The following is a 19,732-nucleotide window of genomic DNA, read 5'->3' as shown; positions in this document are numbered from 1 at the left end:
GCCGATCGAATTTTTTTATTTTTTATTTTTTTTTATTTATTTTTTTTTTTTGGAAGGGTATAAATAATGAAAAGTGTTGGATTGGCCAATTGGTCATGATCGACTCTGGGCTGGACCAATTACAGCCGAGGAGGTCGGATGCACCCTCCCCCTTGTTTAGCAATCTTATAGGCCATCCATCGGCTCTTTGTTACTTCGGAAACATGTCTTAAACAATTTCCACGACGTAATACGATAACAACCGATCTCTTTACCCGTCCGCTTCCCGTGGCTGTCATGCAACAGGTGTTGTGCCAAAAAGTGATTTCCAATGTTTGCATGTATTTTTTATGTGTAATATCTATGTTGGTAAATAGACTTCGGTGAACAGCGTTTACAAAGGGGCTATATATGGAATTAAAAAATTATCTGTTTTTTCAAGTATCTTTACAACTCTGTGTTATTGTCAGTGTTGGGTAAGTTACTTTAAAATAGTAACTTAGTTACATTACTAGTTACTTCTATCAAAAGTAACTCAGTTACTTCAAGTTACTCGTTACTTCCAAAGTAACTAGTTACTAGGGAAAGTAACTTTGGTTTTACTCAGAATTCTCTTGTTAATGTGTTGCTTCCATAACTTTGCCAGTCTTCTAGCTTGCTTACTTGCCACAAGTGCACTGTGCCACCTACCAATAGAAAGGAAAAGATATTACATATTTCCACGAGAGAAATCCCACGCCTGGACCGTCAATGACTGCTGCCATGATTCTAGCCTACGTCACAGCGTCATGTGCGCCTTTTACATCCAACACAAAAACTGCAGTCGTGGTGCTTTGATTGTACTCAGAACTCAGAAATTCTGCCTTCTGAATAGGAAGATGTAGGTAACACCAGACTGCAGATGAGCTGCATACAGGGCTGGACTGGGACAGAAAATCGGCCCGGGCGTTTTGACTAGAGACCAGCCCACCATTATAGGAAAAATCATAAAGCCTTTGAATGAAAACAAACGCTGTTGTGACAGTAATGTTCACTGTTTTGATGGTATATATGCATCAATCGTTTGTTGTAAGATTCAGATAATTATTTTTTAAAAGCTAGACATTTTAAATGAGAATAAGAAACAAAAGTATTTCTTTGTGCCCACCTCTCCCTGTTAATGCCCTACCTGGCACCCCTGGCAAAACTTTGCTAGCTCTGCTCCTGCACAGTTACCAGCTGTCAGCTACCTAAAAAGGATCCTGGGGTTATCTGTCTCTCAGAAACAGTTCATAACTTCTCTTCAACTCATTTATGTCACCTAAAAGGTAAACCTGTATCTCCATCACCTGTTCAGCTTTGATGATTCAGTAAGGACATCTCCTGGTTTCATGTTTCCCTCTCACCAGATAACCAAACCAATATCATGACCAGCAGCTTTTTTGCAGCTGTGGCTCCAGCAAACATCAGCTGATACTAGAAATTAATATTAAATAAATTCTAACAACAGCTGATCAAGCTTAAACGTGCTGCTGTTGTTTAGCGCGACATCGGCTGGTTTCCTGTTTCTGGCGCAAAGTGGGCGATAAACAAACAAGAGAGCCGATCAGCTGATCATTGATCAGTTTTCATGATTGAAGTAAAAACAGGAGAGGGAGGGAGGAGAATGAGAGACGAAGAGGCAGCTGTGCAGCAAAGACACAGAATAACAGCTTTGTGCCTTTTTCAATGTAGCTGAATTACGGGACAAATTGTTCCTTTTCACCTCAATAAGAAACGCGTAATATTTTCTCTGAATACCAGACGGGACGGTTGGCAACTCTAATAACTTATGAACTAAATAAAGTTCAACATCATTAACTTCATAGCACCCACCCAGCTGTATAGAAACTCCGTCATGCTAGCTAGCACGCAGTACGGAAAAAGTCAGAATAACGAAAATAAACTCCACCTAAACTTGGTTTATATCTGACCCAGATAGACTGCAGGTCATAACTTCTTACCTGAAGTTCAGTTCACACTTGGACCGGTGTTGTGCCAAAAAGTGATTGCCAATGTTTGCGTGTATTTTTTATGTGTAATATCTTTACATATGTTGGTAAATAGACTTCGGTGAACAGCGTTTACAAAGGGGCTATATATGGAATTAAAAAATTATCTGTTTTTTCAAGTATCTTTACAACTCTGTGTTATTGTACTTACATTATAACCAATCCGGTCCTTTATCCCCACTTTAAATATTTTTACAGAACTATTGTAATATTTGAGCCATTTCTGCTGTCCAACTACTTCTTACAAAAGACATTTTTAATGTTAATTAGACTTTTTTTTAACGGCATAAATAAAGGTTATATAAAAGTCACTGCCAAAGACTGATTGCGGCTTCTACCTTGTTACACTAATGTTGCTTGTAGCTCAATATGACTTTATGTCATCCATGAGGGATGCATTTGACATATGTTTCACATATTATAGCCCAACAAGTTACTTATAGCAATTTAAATACGAGCAATCAGTTTTTGGCAGACAATCACTTTTTGGCACAACACCGGCTATTGCAGTTAATAATACAACAGTTTCTTGCCATTTTTTGTGTTTCTTTTTATCGCTGTGTAACTGAGTTCAATTGAAAGCCTGCATGCGCTAGTACCTCTTGCCACAAGTTCCCAGAATCCTTTGCGGTTTTACCCCTGAATGACGTCACATTTTTGGTGGGCCGGTCTCTAGTCAAAATGCCCAGGCCGATTTTTTGTCCCAGTCCATCCCTGGTCATGATCGACTCTGGGCTGGACCAATTGCAGCCGAGGAGGTCGAACTTTAAAGTTGAGGTGAAGAGGAACGTGATTTGTCCCAGTTCCTCTTCAGCTAGAAAGTTGCTAATTCAATCATGAAACTGATCAATGATCAGCTGATCGGCTTTTCTCTCTGCACCAGAAAGAGGAAACCAGCGGATGTCGTGCTAAACAACAGCAGCACGTTTAAGCTTGATCAGCTGTTGTTAGAATTTATTTAATATTAATTTCTAGTATCAGCTGATGTTTGCTGGAGCCACAGCTGTAAAGCTGCTGCTCATGATGTAGGTTTGGATATGTGGTGAGAGGGGAACATGAAGATGAAACCAGGAGATGTCCTTACTGAATCATCAGAGCTGAGCAGGTGATGGAGAAACAGGTTTACCTTTTAGGTGACATGAATGAGTTGAAGTTATGAACTGTTTCTGAGAGACAAATAACACCAGGATACTTTTCTAAGTAGCTGACAGCTGGTAACTGTGCAGGGGCGGATCTAGCAAAGTGTTGCCAGGGGGGCAGGTAGGGCATTAACAGGGAGAGGTGGGCACAAAGAAATAATTTTCTTTCTTATTCTCATTGAAAATGTCTCGTTTTTATTAAATAATTATCTGAATCTTACAACCAAAGTTTTCATCTGATTAAAATGTATAGAAATCCATTATTGTATTCAGTAAATATTAAGTCTATATATATAGTAAGTTATAGTATTCTGTCCTTTGGGAACCATCTATGCAGTCTGCAGTTCTGTTGAAGAAAGATGTTGAATCTATTTAATTACTGGAGAAAAATAACAGATTTCTGTGCATTTGTTTTATACGTGCATTAAATTAAAAACGTTTTTGTCAGTTAAGCATCTTGAGGCAGAGGGTTCCCTATTTTTATTTTCTTTTTTTGCTGGGAGTTGGCGACCCTATTAGTGAGGAATATGTAATTATAAATTGGGTTGTTTTATATTTTTGCTAAGTACTGTTTAGAATAGCAGGATAGGGAGGATGGTGTAGGTTTACGTTTATTATAAAGGTTTTATGGCTTTTCCTATAATACCTGGTTGGCCGGTCACTAGTCAAAATGCCCGGGCTGATTGTTTTGTCCCAGTCCAGTGTGGATTTGCATCAATACAAAGAACATTATAAATCATGTTACTGATTCTGTGAATAAAGGCACAAACACACAGAACTGGATTTTAATCATAACTCCATTTATTTTCATAAACCTCTCCAAGTTACAAACTCTGCTTCAAAGGTGCGCATTGTTTTGTTTTTTTGTTTTTTTTTTGAATGCTCAAAAAAATAATAATAATAATTTATGAATAAAATTTTAGGCCAAACAGTCTGAACAAAACATTTCATCATTCATTCTTCCTGAGGTTCATCGTGGTATTGAGACAAGGCTCAGAAATGTGCAGCGTAAAGTCTTTTCGTGTTCTGCCACCAGGGGGCAGTGTCATAAATAAGGGTTTGAGGGACTTCGGCTTCAGGTGAACAGCAGGCGGCAGTCTGGGAGGTGAAGATGTTCTCGGAGAAGAAGAGCGAGCTTCACTGGCGCTTCCTCCGAGCTCTGCGGTTCTTAAACCACACCTGGAAACGAAGGAGACACAGAGTTAGTCTCGTGATTCTAATATGCGTGCGCATCTCGGTCTGAGAAGACAGTGAAGCTTACAAAAATAAAACAGTTCAGTACCAAAACTGTAATCTTGAACTACAAACTGCAATCTTAGTGAAGTACTAATCCTTCACAGGTCTTCATATAGTAGAAATACCGGGTACCACTCTGGAAGGTCTAAAGTACTCAAACACTACAGTATGTTGGAAGGCATGAAGGTACCTAATGTTTCAAAAGGCCCAATACTGAAAACTAGTAACCAGTGTAGTATTAGTACTGGGAACGTTAAAGGGATTCAAAGGTACTGGATCCCCGTAGTATCGTCCATCTTCACTGATACTAAACATTTAAAAGTCTTTGAACTTTTCCAGGCAACTATTTTTTCTCCTCTTATTTAATGAGTCATTTCTACAAAACATGAAACTTCGGCTACAGCGCGAGTCAAATTTAGTCAAAACAATTAAGTCAAATTTCAGGAATATTTCAGTTTCCCCATCAGTGAGTCTGCTGTCATTACACGTACCATTTACAGCTCCTGCGCATGAGACATTTTTGTTATTTTTTCCGTTTCAATATGCAGAATCTTAAAATTGTTAAATAATAACTTAAACTCGGGTTTAATGATGTTTTTCTAAATAGTGAATTCGTATGTTGTTCGTTCCCTGGCTGCTCTGTGCGCAAAGATTAAAAAAGGGCCTTTGTGTTTAATGTATACATGTAATAAAATACCCTTATTATTTTTAATTACTTGAGCCAAAGTAAAATGGAACATGGGAGCTTTTTGTGTAACTTGTTCGTTCCTCACGGCCTCCTGACAGCCTCACACCCCGAATCATCATGTCGGACTCACCCTGACGGTCTCCTCGATCAGCCCGGTGCGCCTCGCCAGCTCGGCACGAGTCTCCGCTGCGGGGTACTCCGTGATCTCGAACAGCGCCTCGAGCTGCTTGATCTGACTGTCAGTGAACACCGTCCTCACCCGGAACTTCTGAAGCGGCTGCGGGGGCACCGCCGACGGCTGCAGGTATCCGCTGTAAACCGCCAGATGCTGCATATCTGGGGGGGACCAGAAATGCTTTTAGCGAAGAAAGAATCAGACCAAACAGAAGCATGAATATCACAGCAAACATCCTGACTTTGAATAAATCCGAAAAATAACAAAAGTTTCCCATTTTTTATAAAAGAGTCTCAAAGTTTTGGTGAAGAAATAAAACTTGAACTCTGAGAGTCTCTGCTTACCGGCACGGTTTTGGCTGAAGTGCGCGTAAACTCCGGGGTTTGAGTAGAAGTGCTGCTGATGGACAGCGGGTCTGTAAAGCGGGAATCGTTCCTCTCCGAAGCTCATCTCTCTGCACTGCTGGCAGCCCATCGCCTGTAACGGGACCTGGACCGGCGAGGGAGCTCTGACATTGCCGACGACTCCCCGGTGATACCCGTCCGGTGGAAAGTCCTGCTGCGGCGGCCTCGGGCCGAGCTGCGGGGAAAGGATGCGCTCGATGCTGAAGTCCGACACACGGCCTCGGTCCATGGTTTCTCTCTGTGACCCGAGAGCTCCAGCGTCCACTTTAAATCACCTGCGGCTCTTTAACATGTTAATCAGCTCCTGAATTCAGACACGAGAAGAAATCTGCACTTTGATTTGACCCCTGACCCTTTGATGGTATGAAGTAGACAATGACTGACAGCCGCTCCTGTAATGGGTGTTACCTGTAACTTCAAAGAGCTCCTTCATCACAGTGATGGCGCAGTTTTAGCTGTTAAAGAAGTTTTTGATTAAAAGTACAACTTTTGTTTCACTCTGAAAAGATGAAAGACTTTGGATCTTCATTAACCCGAGTTTGTAAACGCCTCAGAGACGACAGCCAAGACTGGAGCGAATCAAACCCTCATAGATTAAATGTTAATGAAACCACATTATGTAAAAACCCATAGTGTACACAATGAAAGACACACTTCTATACATTTGGAAACTCTGTGTAAGAACAGAATAGTTGTTTGATGTAAATACGGGATTTACTTTTCACGACGTTTTACATTTAACGCTCTTTAAATCCCTTTAGTTCCGTTTAACTCCTCTTTATTCTTTAGCTTTGAATATGACTTAAAATATGAGATATGTTTAGTAAGTAAATTTAAAACGGATCTTTTACCGTAAATTATCTGTGTTTTGACAAACATTTTAACATTCAGGAGAGAGGATCATCATTTATGAAGATGGTGAAAGCAGGCAGAGCGAATAATACTGGAAAAAAACTTTAAATGTTTTTTCTCCATTTTATTTTTATTAAACACTCTAATAAAATTCGTTTATTTATGTGTATTTTTTATTTTATTTATCTTCCGTCACACAAGCAACCATTGTATTAGATTTAGAGAATTATTTATTTTTTTATGTACTTAAATGAACATTCTTGACAATATAGATGATATTTAGATAGATATTTTTGTTGTATTTAATAAGCGACAATGGGACGATTTATTTTAATTTTATTTAATTTTAAATTATTTATTTAATGAATTTCATATGTTGTATATTTATTTCATTCTTTATTTTTTATGTATTTATTTCTTGCAGTGTGCCTGGTGACCACCAGATGTCGCCGCAGTCCAGTTTTAGTTACATATACAAATCTGCTAACAGGTAGATGGGCCTCCTGCACGTGTTACCAATAAAGTTTTTTTTTTAAAGAAAAGTTTAATAAGAAATAAAAAAGGGTCACGTGGTTCCGAGAGGATGAAAGCTCTAGAGTGAAACCGGCGTGCATCGCTGCTTTCATCATGTGGAGATATCACAAAGTGGAGACATCAAAGCATCAAAAGCTCGATGAGCGTATCGCCCTTTTTTTCCGGTTTGATCATCTCAAGTCCAGCATGAAACCCAGCAGGGATCCAACACTGAACACAACCATAAAAATAAGGTTCAGCGCCTCAAACTGCTCACAGACATTAGTCTGATAAAAGTTTCCATCAGAGGTTTAGAGGAGCTGTCACATTTGTATATTCAGAACATTTTACAGTTTTAATCACAGGTAGAAAACACCGTTTTATTGGCCTCATCACATCAATCTCATCTTACATACAGGCTAATGTGAAGGAAGATCAATCAGTAATCAACAGCAGATCAATGACTTTCCTCTCTTTGAAGTCTCCTCCTCAAATCTGAGGGATTGTTAAGAAATGAAAAGGAGAAACTGACAGTTAAAGAGCAACCTCTCAAAGATCAAAGGGAACATTTAAACCTGTGCAGAGTTTCTACAGAGATTTGATAAGGAAAGCCTGGATTAGAGTCTCTGAGAGAATTTAGCAAAGAGGGAAGCTGAGCTTTTTAAAACTGTGTTTTAAATCACGTTTAAAGGGTTACTGGTAACACCCAGAACAGTGAACACAGCCTAAAACACAAAAAAGAGGAGTTTGATCAAATAAAATATAATATGATCAAATAGAGTAGCTCATTAAAGGAAAAATACAAAAAGTGCTCACCGTCTGTGTAAAGTCTGAATGTTATAGAGGACGACAAAATGCTATAAAATAATAAGGGCTCTGGTATTTAAACTGGAGGAAGGTTAGAAATATAGCTTTAATATGCAGCTTGTGTTTATATCAGGGGAGCAGATTTAATTGGTCCGTTCACAGAAAGCTGGATTTGTTGGCTCCTTCTCTGTTTTCTTCATTAAGTAAGCAGATAAAGTTCTGCAGGTGACCCTCGTGTGGCTTTGGACGTGAAACTGAAGCTGTGAAGATACAAGCCTGAGCAGCAACGTGCAGTTCCTCTGATGTCCACTAGAGGCAGGCAGAGGGATAACACGGCTGCTCAGCTTGTGCTAATGAAGTCAGAGCTCCGGTTGTGCTGGGCGATGTTCTACCTTTACTGTGACATTTGAATCGTGTTTGTTCATCTGTGATCGTAAAAGCTGAAGAAAGGAACGAGCTTGGTCTGAAGCATCAGCTGCAGAGGTCACACAGGGTTTAGGCAGCATCCGCCCCAACAACCGGCATTTCTCATGATTCCAATCCAATCCAATCCAATTTTATTTATAGAGCACTTTAAAATACCCAGCACAGGAACAAAGTGCTGTACAGAAAATAAGTTAAAACAATAGAATAACAGAAAACAGCAAAATAAATAAGTAAAACACATAAAACATAAAATTAAAACAGCCCTATATTGAAACAAAAACAATATAAAACAGCATTGAATCACCTAAAAACAACTAAAAAAAAATAAATAAATAAATAAAAAAAATAAAAAAACCAACATCTCACGTGGTGTCAAAGGCCAGGGTAAAAAGGTGGGTTTTCAAGAGGGACTTAAAACCAGATAAAGAACTGGCCTGTCTGATCTCTAAAGGAAGCTCGTTCCACAGTTTTGGAGCTGTGATTCAGCGCGTGCAGATGAATGATAGTGGGTGCGCAGGCCCCGCAGTCGTGGACCTGATCTTATTTTGTCGTGCGGGTTTTAATTTGCCTTGCAGCTTCCTTTCCCCTCTGTGCCTGCTGACTGCTTTACGTCTGCCTCGTCGCTCTCAGCGTGAATCAGCAAATCGCGGTGATGCCCAGACTGCTCTCCGAGCTGGGCCCCAGACACCCAGCCCCTCCCTCCCTGCTTCGCTGTCTGGCTGCTGGTCAATGAGCGCGGCGGGGGTTCACTCGCAGGCTTTCTGGGCACGTTTCATTCCTCATCTGTCGTCTCCTCCCTGCGCCTGCAGTGCTGCTGCTCAGTGGATCTGTTCATGTTTTGGGGATGTGTGTCAGCACTCTGCAGCTCTGCACAAGTTCACTGGCTGTGTCTTTTTATCAGCTGCTTTCAGGGTTCCTTCAGTCTGTGTTGTTGCCTCAGCAGCACAGTTTTATGACGCCTCACTCAGTCTGTTTTTGGAGGGTTTTACACGCTGGTCAGCAGTAAAAGGCAAACAGTAACGAGACAGCAAAGCTCATTGCAAAGTTCCTCTTGGCATCTTCTCCACGAGTCACAGACAGAGAGCGGACCTCGGTCGGGCTGCAGGCCCGGGTACTGGCAGGGGAGCATCGTACCATCTTTGACCCCACGGTGACCTGCTGCTGCACTTTAATGAAATAAAAATAATTCCCAGATTAAGAATAAGACGCAGTGGCGACTCATACCACACCAAAGAATGAAGTGAAATGTTTCTATAACTTTATTTCTTATAGTTTAAGTCCAAAGGGGCATCTTTGAATAGTTCCACATTCTGACTCCACGTAAGATCACAGTGGGCTGTGTGTGCAGCTTTAAATCACTTCCATGTTTGCTTCACTTTTCAGACACGAAGGATTCAGTTTTATTCATGTAGCACCAAATCCCAACAACGTCAGTGTGCTTTATGTTGTAAGACTCTACGGTGTTAAAGAGTCCAGCAATCAGACGATGTCCTCTCAGCAGCGTAGGGTGACAGCGGGAAGGAAAAACTCCCGTTTAACAGGAAGAACTGCAGGAGAAGCGAGGGGCAGCCATCTGTGATCAGCCTGGGGAAAGAAGAATACAACGTCCTGACATGTAAATGTTGCATTTTATTAAACAAATAAGACCTGGAGTTTCAGGGGGAGGAGCTGTATTAATAAAGGTTAAATAAAAAGAATCAGCAGTGGAGTATGAACATCTGGTCAGAGGAAACAGGTGAAGGCGGAGAGGAAATGCCCAAAGTTTCAGAAAATGTGTCCAGGAGCTGTTCACCTTCTTTAAAGATGCTGTGATGCTGTGATGAGGCATAAAAAGGATGAGAGCGAGTCTGAGGTTTAAGCCTCATCATCTGAGGACAGGAGACAGAACGAGGGGGGGGTAAGAGTGACGCTGGTTATTTACTATCTCCCCTCTGTCTGTCTGCTCGGATCAGCTGATCGTAGAGAGCATTATCAGAAACTGTTCAGAGCTCAGTCTGTTGTTCTGCTGCTCTCTGATTCTCTCTCTGGATGACTCATCATAGCGGGAGAGTTTGGACTGACGTTTACATGTAAGCGCCTTTTTTATTTTTAGAAGAAACCGTGGAAGGAAATCACAGTAAAAGACTTCTGTGATGCTTTAGCGTGTTCACAGTTACCCGGACCTCATCTTTAACGTCCTATTATTTGTAACTGCAGTGATGACATTTTTTTCAACATAGAAAACGTTTCTAATTAATGAATTATAAATGTGGCCCCCTGGTGGCTGATGGAGGTACTGCAAGTAGCACCACCGGTCTGTCATGAGAACTTAGAGCAAATCAAAAACAAGGAAAACATTATTTAAATTTTCAAATAAAACCTTTTTATCATAAATGTGTGACGTTTACCTCCAACTAAACTGCAGAAAATTTCTGAAAAATGAGTTAAAATGGAATTTGGATTGTCCTTAAATAAGAGAACAACAAACTGTCCCGTCCAAGAGGGTGGAGCTGAAAATATTTCATAGTTTTTGATTTATTCAGTTCAAGTAGCTGTTAAACTGTTAAACTAGCTGGCTCGACGTGTTCATGTGGTATTAGCTTACTGTTACTTTCTGCTCGGCACTTTAAAATCAAGCCTGAGTTTAGTTCTTTTATCTGTGATTTGACTCTTTGGATGTGCAGCTCAAAAGTCCGTTTTCCTCTTCCTCCTGTTTGCATTTGATTTCATGGATGTTGCACCAACAGAGGGTCTCTCTCTCTCTCTGTCATGTTTCAGCGCTTACATAATGACGACTCTGAGTGATTCTTCACAGACGCTGCAGTTCACCGTTGTGACCAGCAGGCGGCGGCGCAGACAGACGGCTGGTAAAAACCATTATGTAACGTCTGTGTTTTCCTCTTTTATGTTTTCACCGACTTATCTGTCATTCAGCTTCCATCTCTCTCTCTCTTACAGCACACCAGTCTTTCTTAATGTGGCTCGCCCTTTCTCCCTGTCTCTCTGCTGCCACCTTACACCTGTTTCCGCCTTAAATGTAACGTATATAATTTAAAATAACCCTCGAGAGACTTCTGGCTCTCTTTTCTTTGTCTCACAGACACACACTCGCTAGACAGTCATTAGACAACTGTCCGACCTTCACAGTGCTGCATACCCCACAGGACACGCACACAGACACGCACACACACACGCACACACACACACAGCCTCCATCCTGCTGTGCTGCTCAACACCTGAGGCGGTACAGAAGTCTTTCTCTGAATAATGTGATCTCTCTTCAGGCGCGCTTGATTTAACTCAGCTCTGCAGGATTTTTTTTCTTCTGCAGAGACCTCAGAGAGATCCGCCCGTCTTTACTCCTTCTAATGAATGAAATGCGCCCCCAGCTTTCCACGGAGCTGAGCACTGAACTCTGTTTATAGCAAGGATGAAGAAGAAAGAGACACAGAGGCTGGATGGGACAGTGCTGGTTGGGAATAAGTCTTTTCAGTCTGACATGACTGTAAAGTAATCGTCAGATTTCAAAGCTCTGACACTTCCTGAACTTTCAAAGACGTTGACCTCTAACGGCACCGTGGAGCCTGGATCAGTCTCAGGGCCAAACTGGAAGAGGGCCTAGACTCTGATGTTGGTCCATCCATCCATCCATCCATCCATCCATCCATCCATCCATCCATCCATCCATCCATCCATCCATCCATTTCTGCTGCTTATCCAGGTTCAGGTTCCAGGGCCAGCAGTCTAAGTAAAGACCTCCGGACCTCCCTCTCCCAACCAGCTGCTTCAGCTCTTCCAAGCCATCTAAAAATCTAAAAGGGGTAATCTGCACATCCTGGTCGATGTTTAGCGTGTGCCCTCTGAGTTGAAGGTCTCTGAGGTGAACCATGAACCATTGGAAGGTGGAGGAGTGGATTTACTCTCAAGTCCTCCTGAATGACGGAGCTATCTCTAACAGGAAGTCCTTTAGTGGAAGCTGATTTCTTTTAGTCACTCAAAGTGATGTTCAAAGGTGAGCAGTGAAATGCGGGTTGACTGCCTTCTCACTAATGCAGTCTGTCAGTCTCCCTCCTTCCCTCCCTCTTGAATAAGACACTGAGATACTTAAACTCTTCCACATTCTTAATCTGGAGTTAGGACTCCATCATTTTCCTACTGAGAACAAAGGTCTTAGACCCGGACATGCTACTTCTCACCTCTGCAGCATCAGGTCATCAATCAACCACGTGTGGCTGCTGCTTTCTATGGAGATGATTCCTCGTGGTAAAACAAATAAAGGCACGCTGGTGTCTGCACAGATCCTCAGGCTAAAGGTCTGATAACACAGATTAACATCACCGTGACCCGAGCAGAGGCCAGCGGACTCACGGACATGGAAAGAATAATTCCTGTTTTACACCCATCAGAAGTTGAGAGCGTGAATGTAGCCTAGATATCAGGTAACGTGCAGGAAACAGTTTTACTCTGGAGCTGTGGTCCCAGGGTTGTGTCTCTGTTTGTGTTACTCGTCTCTCAGTGATTCCTGAGATCAGGGACGAAACAGGTTTTAATTTTCTAAAATATATTTTTTGATTTTTCAAAAACATATTTATATATAAAGAATGAATAATGAATGAATAATAATAATGAATAATGAAGCTGGAGGATGAACACTAACTTTTTTCCACTTGATAAAAGTTAACGTGAGGGTTCCCGATGGTTAGGCTGACAGTGATCACTGACTGTTTTTAGGGGCTTGTTCAGATGTAATAGAACAAGATAAAAAGCATTAAAACATTTTAATAGGCTTAATAAACACAGAGTAGTTTGGGCCCGGAAGCAGGATTCATACATCATCACTTAAAGACCAGCTCCCGGGCACAGCTAGCTCGGTAGATGCCACATGATCGAAAGGTTGGGCGTTCAAATCCAACGAACAGCGGCGATCCTGGATTGGTAGCTGCCCACTGCATCACTGAGTGAATGGGTTAAAGGCAGAGGACGAAGCTTTTTCCTACAGGATTAATAATGTAAACATAAACAATGAGATTCAAGATAAGACAAATTTGATAATATTTGACACGTCTGTGAAGCAGAAATATCAGTAAAATACACAGGAAGTAATATGACTGAAATATTAGTAAAAAAATAACTTAATATAATTGATGAATAGCACAGTTTTGTGACATTTGTCAACACCGTCAAAGATCCTGATGGTGTTGACATTTGATGGTGTTGACAAAATACCCGACTTTCTCTCATAACACGTGTTTTTCTGACAGATGCCATCTTGTTTTTCATCATTTGCTTATGGCCTCAACAATCTACCTAAATGAGGCTGTTTAAAAAAAAAAAAAAATGAAATCTTAGATTACATTGACTTTGGTGTTGACGCACTACAGATGCGACACAGAGTTTTATCAGAAAAGTGTGCAATAAATGAAATAAAAACAAAAGAAATATCACAGCAGTGACCTCATGGCATGTGTCTCAAACAGGAAGTGGTAAAGGGGTCCTCAGAGTGTAAGCTAAGCTGCCCACAATAATTCCTGACTTTTTTGTACTTTTAAAAAAATCTGATGGTGTTGACAAAAACTCTGGACACGATTTTAATCACTTAAATTAATAAATTTTCAACGTCATATTTTGATATTATATAAGGTCTTGACTTAAATACTCAGTGACGAGAGCCATGATGTTTAATTTTACATTACTTAAAAAAAAAAATTCTGTATTTTAATATTATCACATCTGCTTGTGGACAATGGATTTTTAAGGTACTGGTAATGTTTTGTACCATTTAAAATAAATAAATATGTATAACAAATGCAAAATCATACTTTTGTTGTATAAACATTGCCTTGGTTTGTCTTTTAGGCAGTTGGGTAACACTTGCATGCGTATTTTTAACCACAAAATTGGGTTTTATCTGCCGGACAAATCACTGCTCTAACTTAGAGCTGACAATGATGTCCTCCAAAAGAACAGCAGCATGTCGAACAGCAGGCAAGGACACCGATCAGCTGGTGAAATAAAGAAAAGGATAAAGACAGGATTACACACACACCTGCTCGTTTTGATATCTTAGAGAGGACATCTCATTGATATAATGCTTTCCCTAGGCCCTAATCCTATCCTTCAGCCTAAACCTAAACATAACCTAACCCTGACACTAAAACCAAAACTCGTGAGGACGGGCACTTTTGTCCTCACAAGTGACTGTTGGTCCCCACAAATACAGTAACATTCCCATTTTTGGTCACAGAGGGGCGTTTTCCTGTAGACGTCTTTTTGCAGCCACAGGTATCGCCCCCTGGTGGGCGTTAAAAAGGCTGTATGGCCATTTTTACTGTGTGTGGTTGTTCATATGTTTGTCACTGCTCCAAGGGGCACAGACTGACTGTCAGCCTTCCAGGGACGAGTGTTAGTCAGTATTTGAAAATGACAGAAACAAATGTTCATTTCTCAAAGATCAGACGGTGTGTGAAAACCTGAAAACTGTCCCACCATGAATCAGTTTGATGTTTGAATCATTTAGTTTGCAGAAACAGACAATCATGACGTGACTCCAAGCTGTTGCATCAGTTTCTTTATCCTCAGGTCTGTGGAGCCGTCTCGGCTCTTCAGGTGCGATTAAAATGCAAATTTAGCTCCAGTGCACGATGCGTCGTGGTCGCCTGGTGAAAATGTCAGCGATTAACAACAAGGACAACAAAAACAAGACATTTGACCCTTTTTTGTCATTTTTCTCCTCTTAGCGTGTCAGATAAAATGCCGCTAAAAAGGTCGCAGCCGATGTAGCTGTAAAGGTCAGGAGACGCACACACACACAAGTGTACAGCGAACAACACAAAGAACGGCCGAGGGGAGTTCAACCCCGCAGCGTGTGTTCACGGGTGGAGTTGGGTCAGGCGTAAAGACTGGGTAGTCTAACTGCCTTCTCATTGGTCGGTTTTGGGGGCACATATGGAGTCCTGATTGGCTCATTTGCGTCATAACAGGAGCTGTTACTGGCTGACGGCCTGACAGGCGGCCGTGCCATTGGTCAGTTTAGAGAACAAAAGGCTGTTTGGGCATCGAGGCGGAAAGGTGAGGAGGTCGGAGAGTGTGCTGAAGCCCACATGTTCCCTCTGCTCTCGAATGAATCGCATCAGCTCCAGGAAATGTGAGCCTGACGGCTTTTATGCCAAATATACAAGCTGCAATTTTACATCAGTAACACTGGTATGTTCTTGGATTTCAAGCTAAGCACCATGAAAATCCATACGTTAACATTACCATTCATGTTCTTCCACTTATCTGATTCATGGTCACAGGGGCCTGGAGCTTATCCCAGCTGTCACAGGGCGAGAGGCGGGGTCACCCAGAGAGCCAGACAACCGTTTAGACCTACGGCCAATTTAGAAACGCCATGCACGTTTTTGGACTGTGCAAGGAAGCCGGGGTACCTGGAGAGAGCCCGCACTGAGAACGTGCAAACTCCACGCCACGGCCCCAGACGAACACAGGACGTGCTAACCACTGCACCACTGTGCTGTCCTGTTAATATGACGCGTGTTAAATATAAAAGACTGGAGAGAAGCACGCAAAAAACTGTTTCTAAGACAAAACGAAACCTCGGCGTTATCATCACACCCGGTGGTTTTAGTTTGTGTTGTGTTCGTCGTCTTAGGTTTAGGCAGGTTTGATTCCCACTGGGCTGCTTTGGGTAATGTAATTGTATTTTGTTGCAGAGATATCGAAAGAAGCTGAAATAGCTGAACTCTCATGGAATATCACTTTGATCCAGGAGCTGACGTCCAGCCTGGCCTGAACCCAACATGACATACAGATTACTAGCTAATGTTAGCGCAACATGCACAACATGAAGTCATGTAACTGTCATACTCAGCCGACTTGTTTCGGTAGAATAGAAACATTAGATTAGAAGACGTCTTTTAAGCAGCAATACAAAATAACTTCCAACATGTGTAAAAAGTGGTATACCAGTCGGGGTGGACAACTATACTAAAAATGCTGCCACCGTGTGGTGAAAACTTGAATTTATTTATTTTTAACAGTGAGTACCATTAAAGGGAACCTCTGTCTGTCCATGCAGCTGTCAGATAGGGGGGATTATGGGAGTGTGACGCATCAAAGGCAAGAGAGACACGAAGATTAGAATGAACGATCGCAGTCGGCAAACAGATCGCAGTCACTAGCAGCTCACTCTTCAACCTGTTCACACAAATCCACAGTATCCATCGCCTCATCATCCGAGTGTAAAACACTAGCTCCATGTCAGGAAACAAATGTTAAATCACTTGATTGTGAGATCGACGTATTTCAGTAGTAAATATGTTTCTTGCTGTAGTGACTTTACAGAGACGCGTCACAAGTTTTCTTTTAAAATCATGATCTACAGCCACCTCCAAACAAGGAGTTTTATTAGGAATATGTAAAAATACTCTAACCGCAGGGAGCGATGACGTTATTTACACCACTGCTGAGCCCTCCTGCCTCCAAGTGCAGACTGCTACGTGAGAGGTGCACACGCAGTAGATGTTTGTCCTATGCTCTGTTTTTATGGCCCCTCCTGCACTCTGGGCAGAATAACTGACTGATATCTTGAGTGTCTGCACAATGATCTCAAGTTTCCTTCAAACCTGAAAGCTGAATCTTCTGGATTTAGATGAATCTCTTAGGCCATAGAAACCCTGGCACAGGCTCTGTCGCCACACTGCCTGAAGTTTAATCAGTGCTATCTCTGCCTCTGAAGCAGACCCTGATGCTAAAGCTATCATAGATACTCCCATTCTCTGCCTCAGGAGCCTTAGCTCACTGAAGCCAAGAGATGCAGCCCCCATCAAACTGCCATCAGCTAATCCTCCACAGCCGCTCTGTAGCATCTTCTCTCCATCAGAGGAATGCACTCAGCTCAGTAACAGCTTCATCCCTATCCACCGGTTTAAGTTACTCTTAGACCCAAGTGAGGCTAATCAACCACTGAAAACAACACATGAATATTCATGAACGTCATGATCCTGGGTTTTGTATCCAGCGTTTTCTGTTTTAAGAAGAAGAAGAAGAAGAAAAACCCTTTATTGTCCTGGTACAACAAAATTATGGGTGCTCCACACCAACCGTGCAGGAGTAAAAACTATATAAATAGTAAAGACATCAGGAATAAATAGTAAACAGAAGAGATTTATACAAACTAGAGAAACAATAGAAAGGCACACACTGGAGAGCAAAGTGCTCGAAGGTGCAAAGAAAAGACTCGTCTGAATAGTCTGTATGTGAGTGATGAGGGTTACTCAGACCGAGACTCAGATTGGTGAGGTGGGTGGGGGTGGGGGGGAGGTGTTTGTTTGATTCTGATGAAACTAATGTTTTACTCAAGGGTAACCATGGATACAGTAATTCGGAAGCTTTTATTTAATTAATGCCATATGGTCCGTACTACTTCTCTAAGAAGACAATCTTCCCCATTTCCATACTGAACATCGGTTGGATGTCGTTCCTGTACAACCACAGCAACAGGTTGGTTTGCATTCCTGACAATAAGTCAGATTAGTGCCCAGCAGCACCTGACTCTGGGCTTTCAGAGCGATCCTGTGTCACAGATGTGTTTGAAACTTTACAGAAAGAAGTTTTAGCTAGCTAGCTGGAGGATAGCTAGCTAGCTAGCTGGAGGATAGCTAGCTAGCTAGCTGGAGGATAGCTCTGCTCAGACCGTTGTGTCCTGACCCGGATCCAACGCAATGCAAGATAAGATTACTCAAACTTCATAGTCGACTTCACTTCAGTCCTTAGCAGCAATGCTACAGAGAAACCGCCTGTCCTAATGCTTAACCCTTTAACATGTGTGTATCATATTTAATACATGAGTTCGTAGACGTCTACATCAGCCCCTGAAAAGCATAAATAAATTGTACAGTACATTTTAGTAAATAAAAAAAAGAAAAACAGCAGAATGTAGCCAATGTAAACAAATGAAAACTCATAATACAGATTAATATTTACCTTTTACCTGATTCTGCTCTCCCCCCATCCTCCCTCACCCTCTGTTTAGCTGAACTAAATTCATGGTTCTCTTCTAATTTTCTCAAACTCAATAGTAATAAATCCAAGTTCCTCTTGGTCAGCACTAAATCAACATTATCCAGAACCAACAGTTTCTCTGTTACTATCAATAACTCCGTTTCTTCCTCTGTGAAAAGCTTGGGTCTCATCCTCGACAGTACTCGATCTTTCAATTCACACATTAATAACGTCACTGGTCTGCATATTTTCAGTTGCGCAACATTAATCGTCTCCGTCCTTTTCTCTCCCCACATGCCGCTGCCGTTCTTGTCCACAGCCTTGTTACTTCCCAGATCGATTATTGTAATTCCCTTCTTTTGGGTCTTACTCAAAAATCCATCCACAAGCTCCAACGCGTCCAGAACTCTGCTGCTCGTATCATCACCAGGACCCCTTCTGCCCACCACATCACTCCTGTCCTGCAGCAGCATCATTGGCTCCCGGTCAAATATTGTATCAGTTGTACACATTTAAGGCTACATCATCTCTCTCCTCCATATCTCTCTGATCTGGTTCAGATCACCGCCCCTCTCGATGTCTCAGATCTTCTTCTTCCCTTTCACTCTCCGTCCCCTCCCCCCGTCTTGCCATGGGGAGCCGGGCTTTCAGCTGCTCCTCGACTCTGGAATTCCCGACCTCCTGATTTAAGAAAAATCTCTTCCTTCTCTCTCTTTAAGTGCAAACTCAAAACTCACTTGTTCAAAATAGCTTATCCCACATAACCTCTTAACTCTGCTATTTTAAATTTGTTTCATGTCTTACGCTTTTATGTTGCTTTTATTATTCTACTGTGTACAGTGTCCTTGAGTGTTCTGAAAGGTGCTTTCAAATAAAATTTATTTATTTATAAATTTATTTAATAAATTTATTATTATAAATAATAAATAATAATTATAAATAAATAAATAAATAATAATAATAATAATAATAATAATAATAATAATTATTATTATTATTATTATTATTGTTGTTTTTAATTTGTCATTTTCAAGAAAATAGAATTTTCTGGGGATTATTTTATATTTCAGGCTTCAAAAGGTTAAAATGAGAAACAAAAATAAAAAGGTTTTATCGATTAAAGGAAATACTGGAGAACAAACCCAAACTTTTCTACAGTCGTTCATGTTTATTGGATGAAAGTTAGTTTCAGCTGCCACTCAGGCCTCGGCTCAGTTTGAAGAAAATATTCAGTCAATCAAGATTTTTGTTTTGTTTTGCACATCAGGTGAGTTTTGTTGAGGTTCAAGCACCTCCAGCATCACTGCTACAGTAACAGTCATGTGATTAAAGGTTATAAACTGACAAAAACAAACAACTTTGTGTGAAACTGGAAATAAACAACAACTTCAAGTCCAGTCCAGTGTTTTGTCTGCCCAACTACCCACCCCAAACTCCTCATAACCACCCATTTCTTTCATTTTCTGTTCCCTTCACACCCTCTGCACTTAAAGAAACATCAT

At 41.3% G+C, this 19,732-nt stretch overlaps 1 protein-coding gene and 1 long non-coding RNA gene across 2 annotated transcripts in view; both read right to left on the bottom strand.

The window, feature by feature from the left end:
- LOC146503276 (uncharacterized) overlaps positions 1-19,074 on the bottom strand; it is a 195,439-nt gene extending 176,365 nt beyond the window's left edge. Inside the window, exon 1 of the long non-coding RNA XR_014868865.1 lies at positions 12,886-19,074. This is a non-coding gene — a long non-coding RNA (uncharacterized LOC146503276). The remainder of the gene's footprint in view (positions 1-12,885) is intronic.
- dharma lies at positions 4,286-5,880 on the bottom strand. Its single transcript, XM_085131052.1, has 3 exons — positions 5,481-5,880; positions 5,203-5,408; positions 4,286-4,327 (listed from the first exon to the last, which is right to left on the bottom strand). Exons 1-3 carry the CDS (start codon positions 5,878-5,880, stop codon positions 4,286-4,288), a joined length of 648 nt encoding a protein of 215 aa, XP_084987178.1.
- Positions 19,075-19,732: the final 658 nt, after the last annotated feature.

The sequence above is a fragment of the Neolamprologus multifasciatus genome, chromosome 14 (assembly GCF_963576455.1).
Source record: "Neolamprologus multifasciatus chromosome 14, fNeoMul1.2, whole genome shotgun sequence".
Taxonomy (NCBI): domain Eukaryota; kingdom Metazoa; phylum Chordata; class Actinopteri; order Cichliformes; family Cichlidae; genus Neolamprologus; species Neolamprologus multifasciatus.
This window is presented reverse-complemented; position numbering and strand designations above follow the sequence as displayed.

Bases quoted from the DNA above. Each gene is read 5' to 3' on its own strand.
- dharma (XM_085131052.1), bottom strand. From the start codon at position 5,880: ATGGACCGAGGCCGTGTGTCGGACTTCAGCATCGAGCGCATCCTTTCC. The intron at 5,409-5,480 runs GTTTGCTGTGAT...GGTCCCCCCCAG, and splicing joins GATTTATTCAAAGTCAGGAT to ATATGCAGCATCTGGCGGTT. The intron at 4,328-5,202 runs GTGAGTCCGACA...CTTCGTTTCCAG, and splicing joins TGATCGAGGAGACCGTCAGG to GTGTGGTTTAAGAACCGCAG.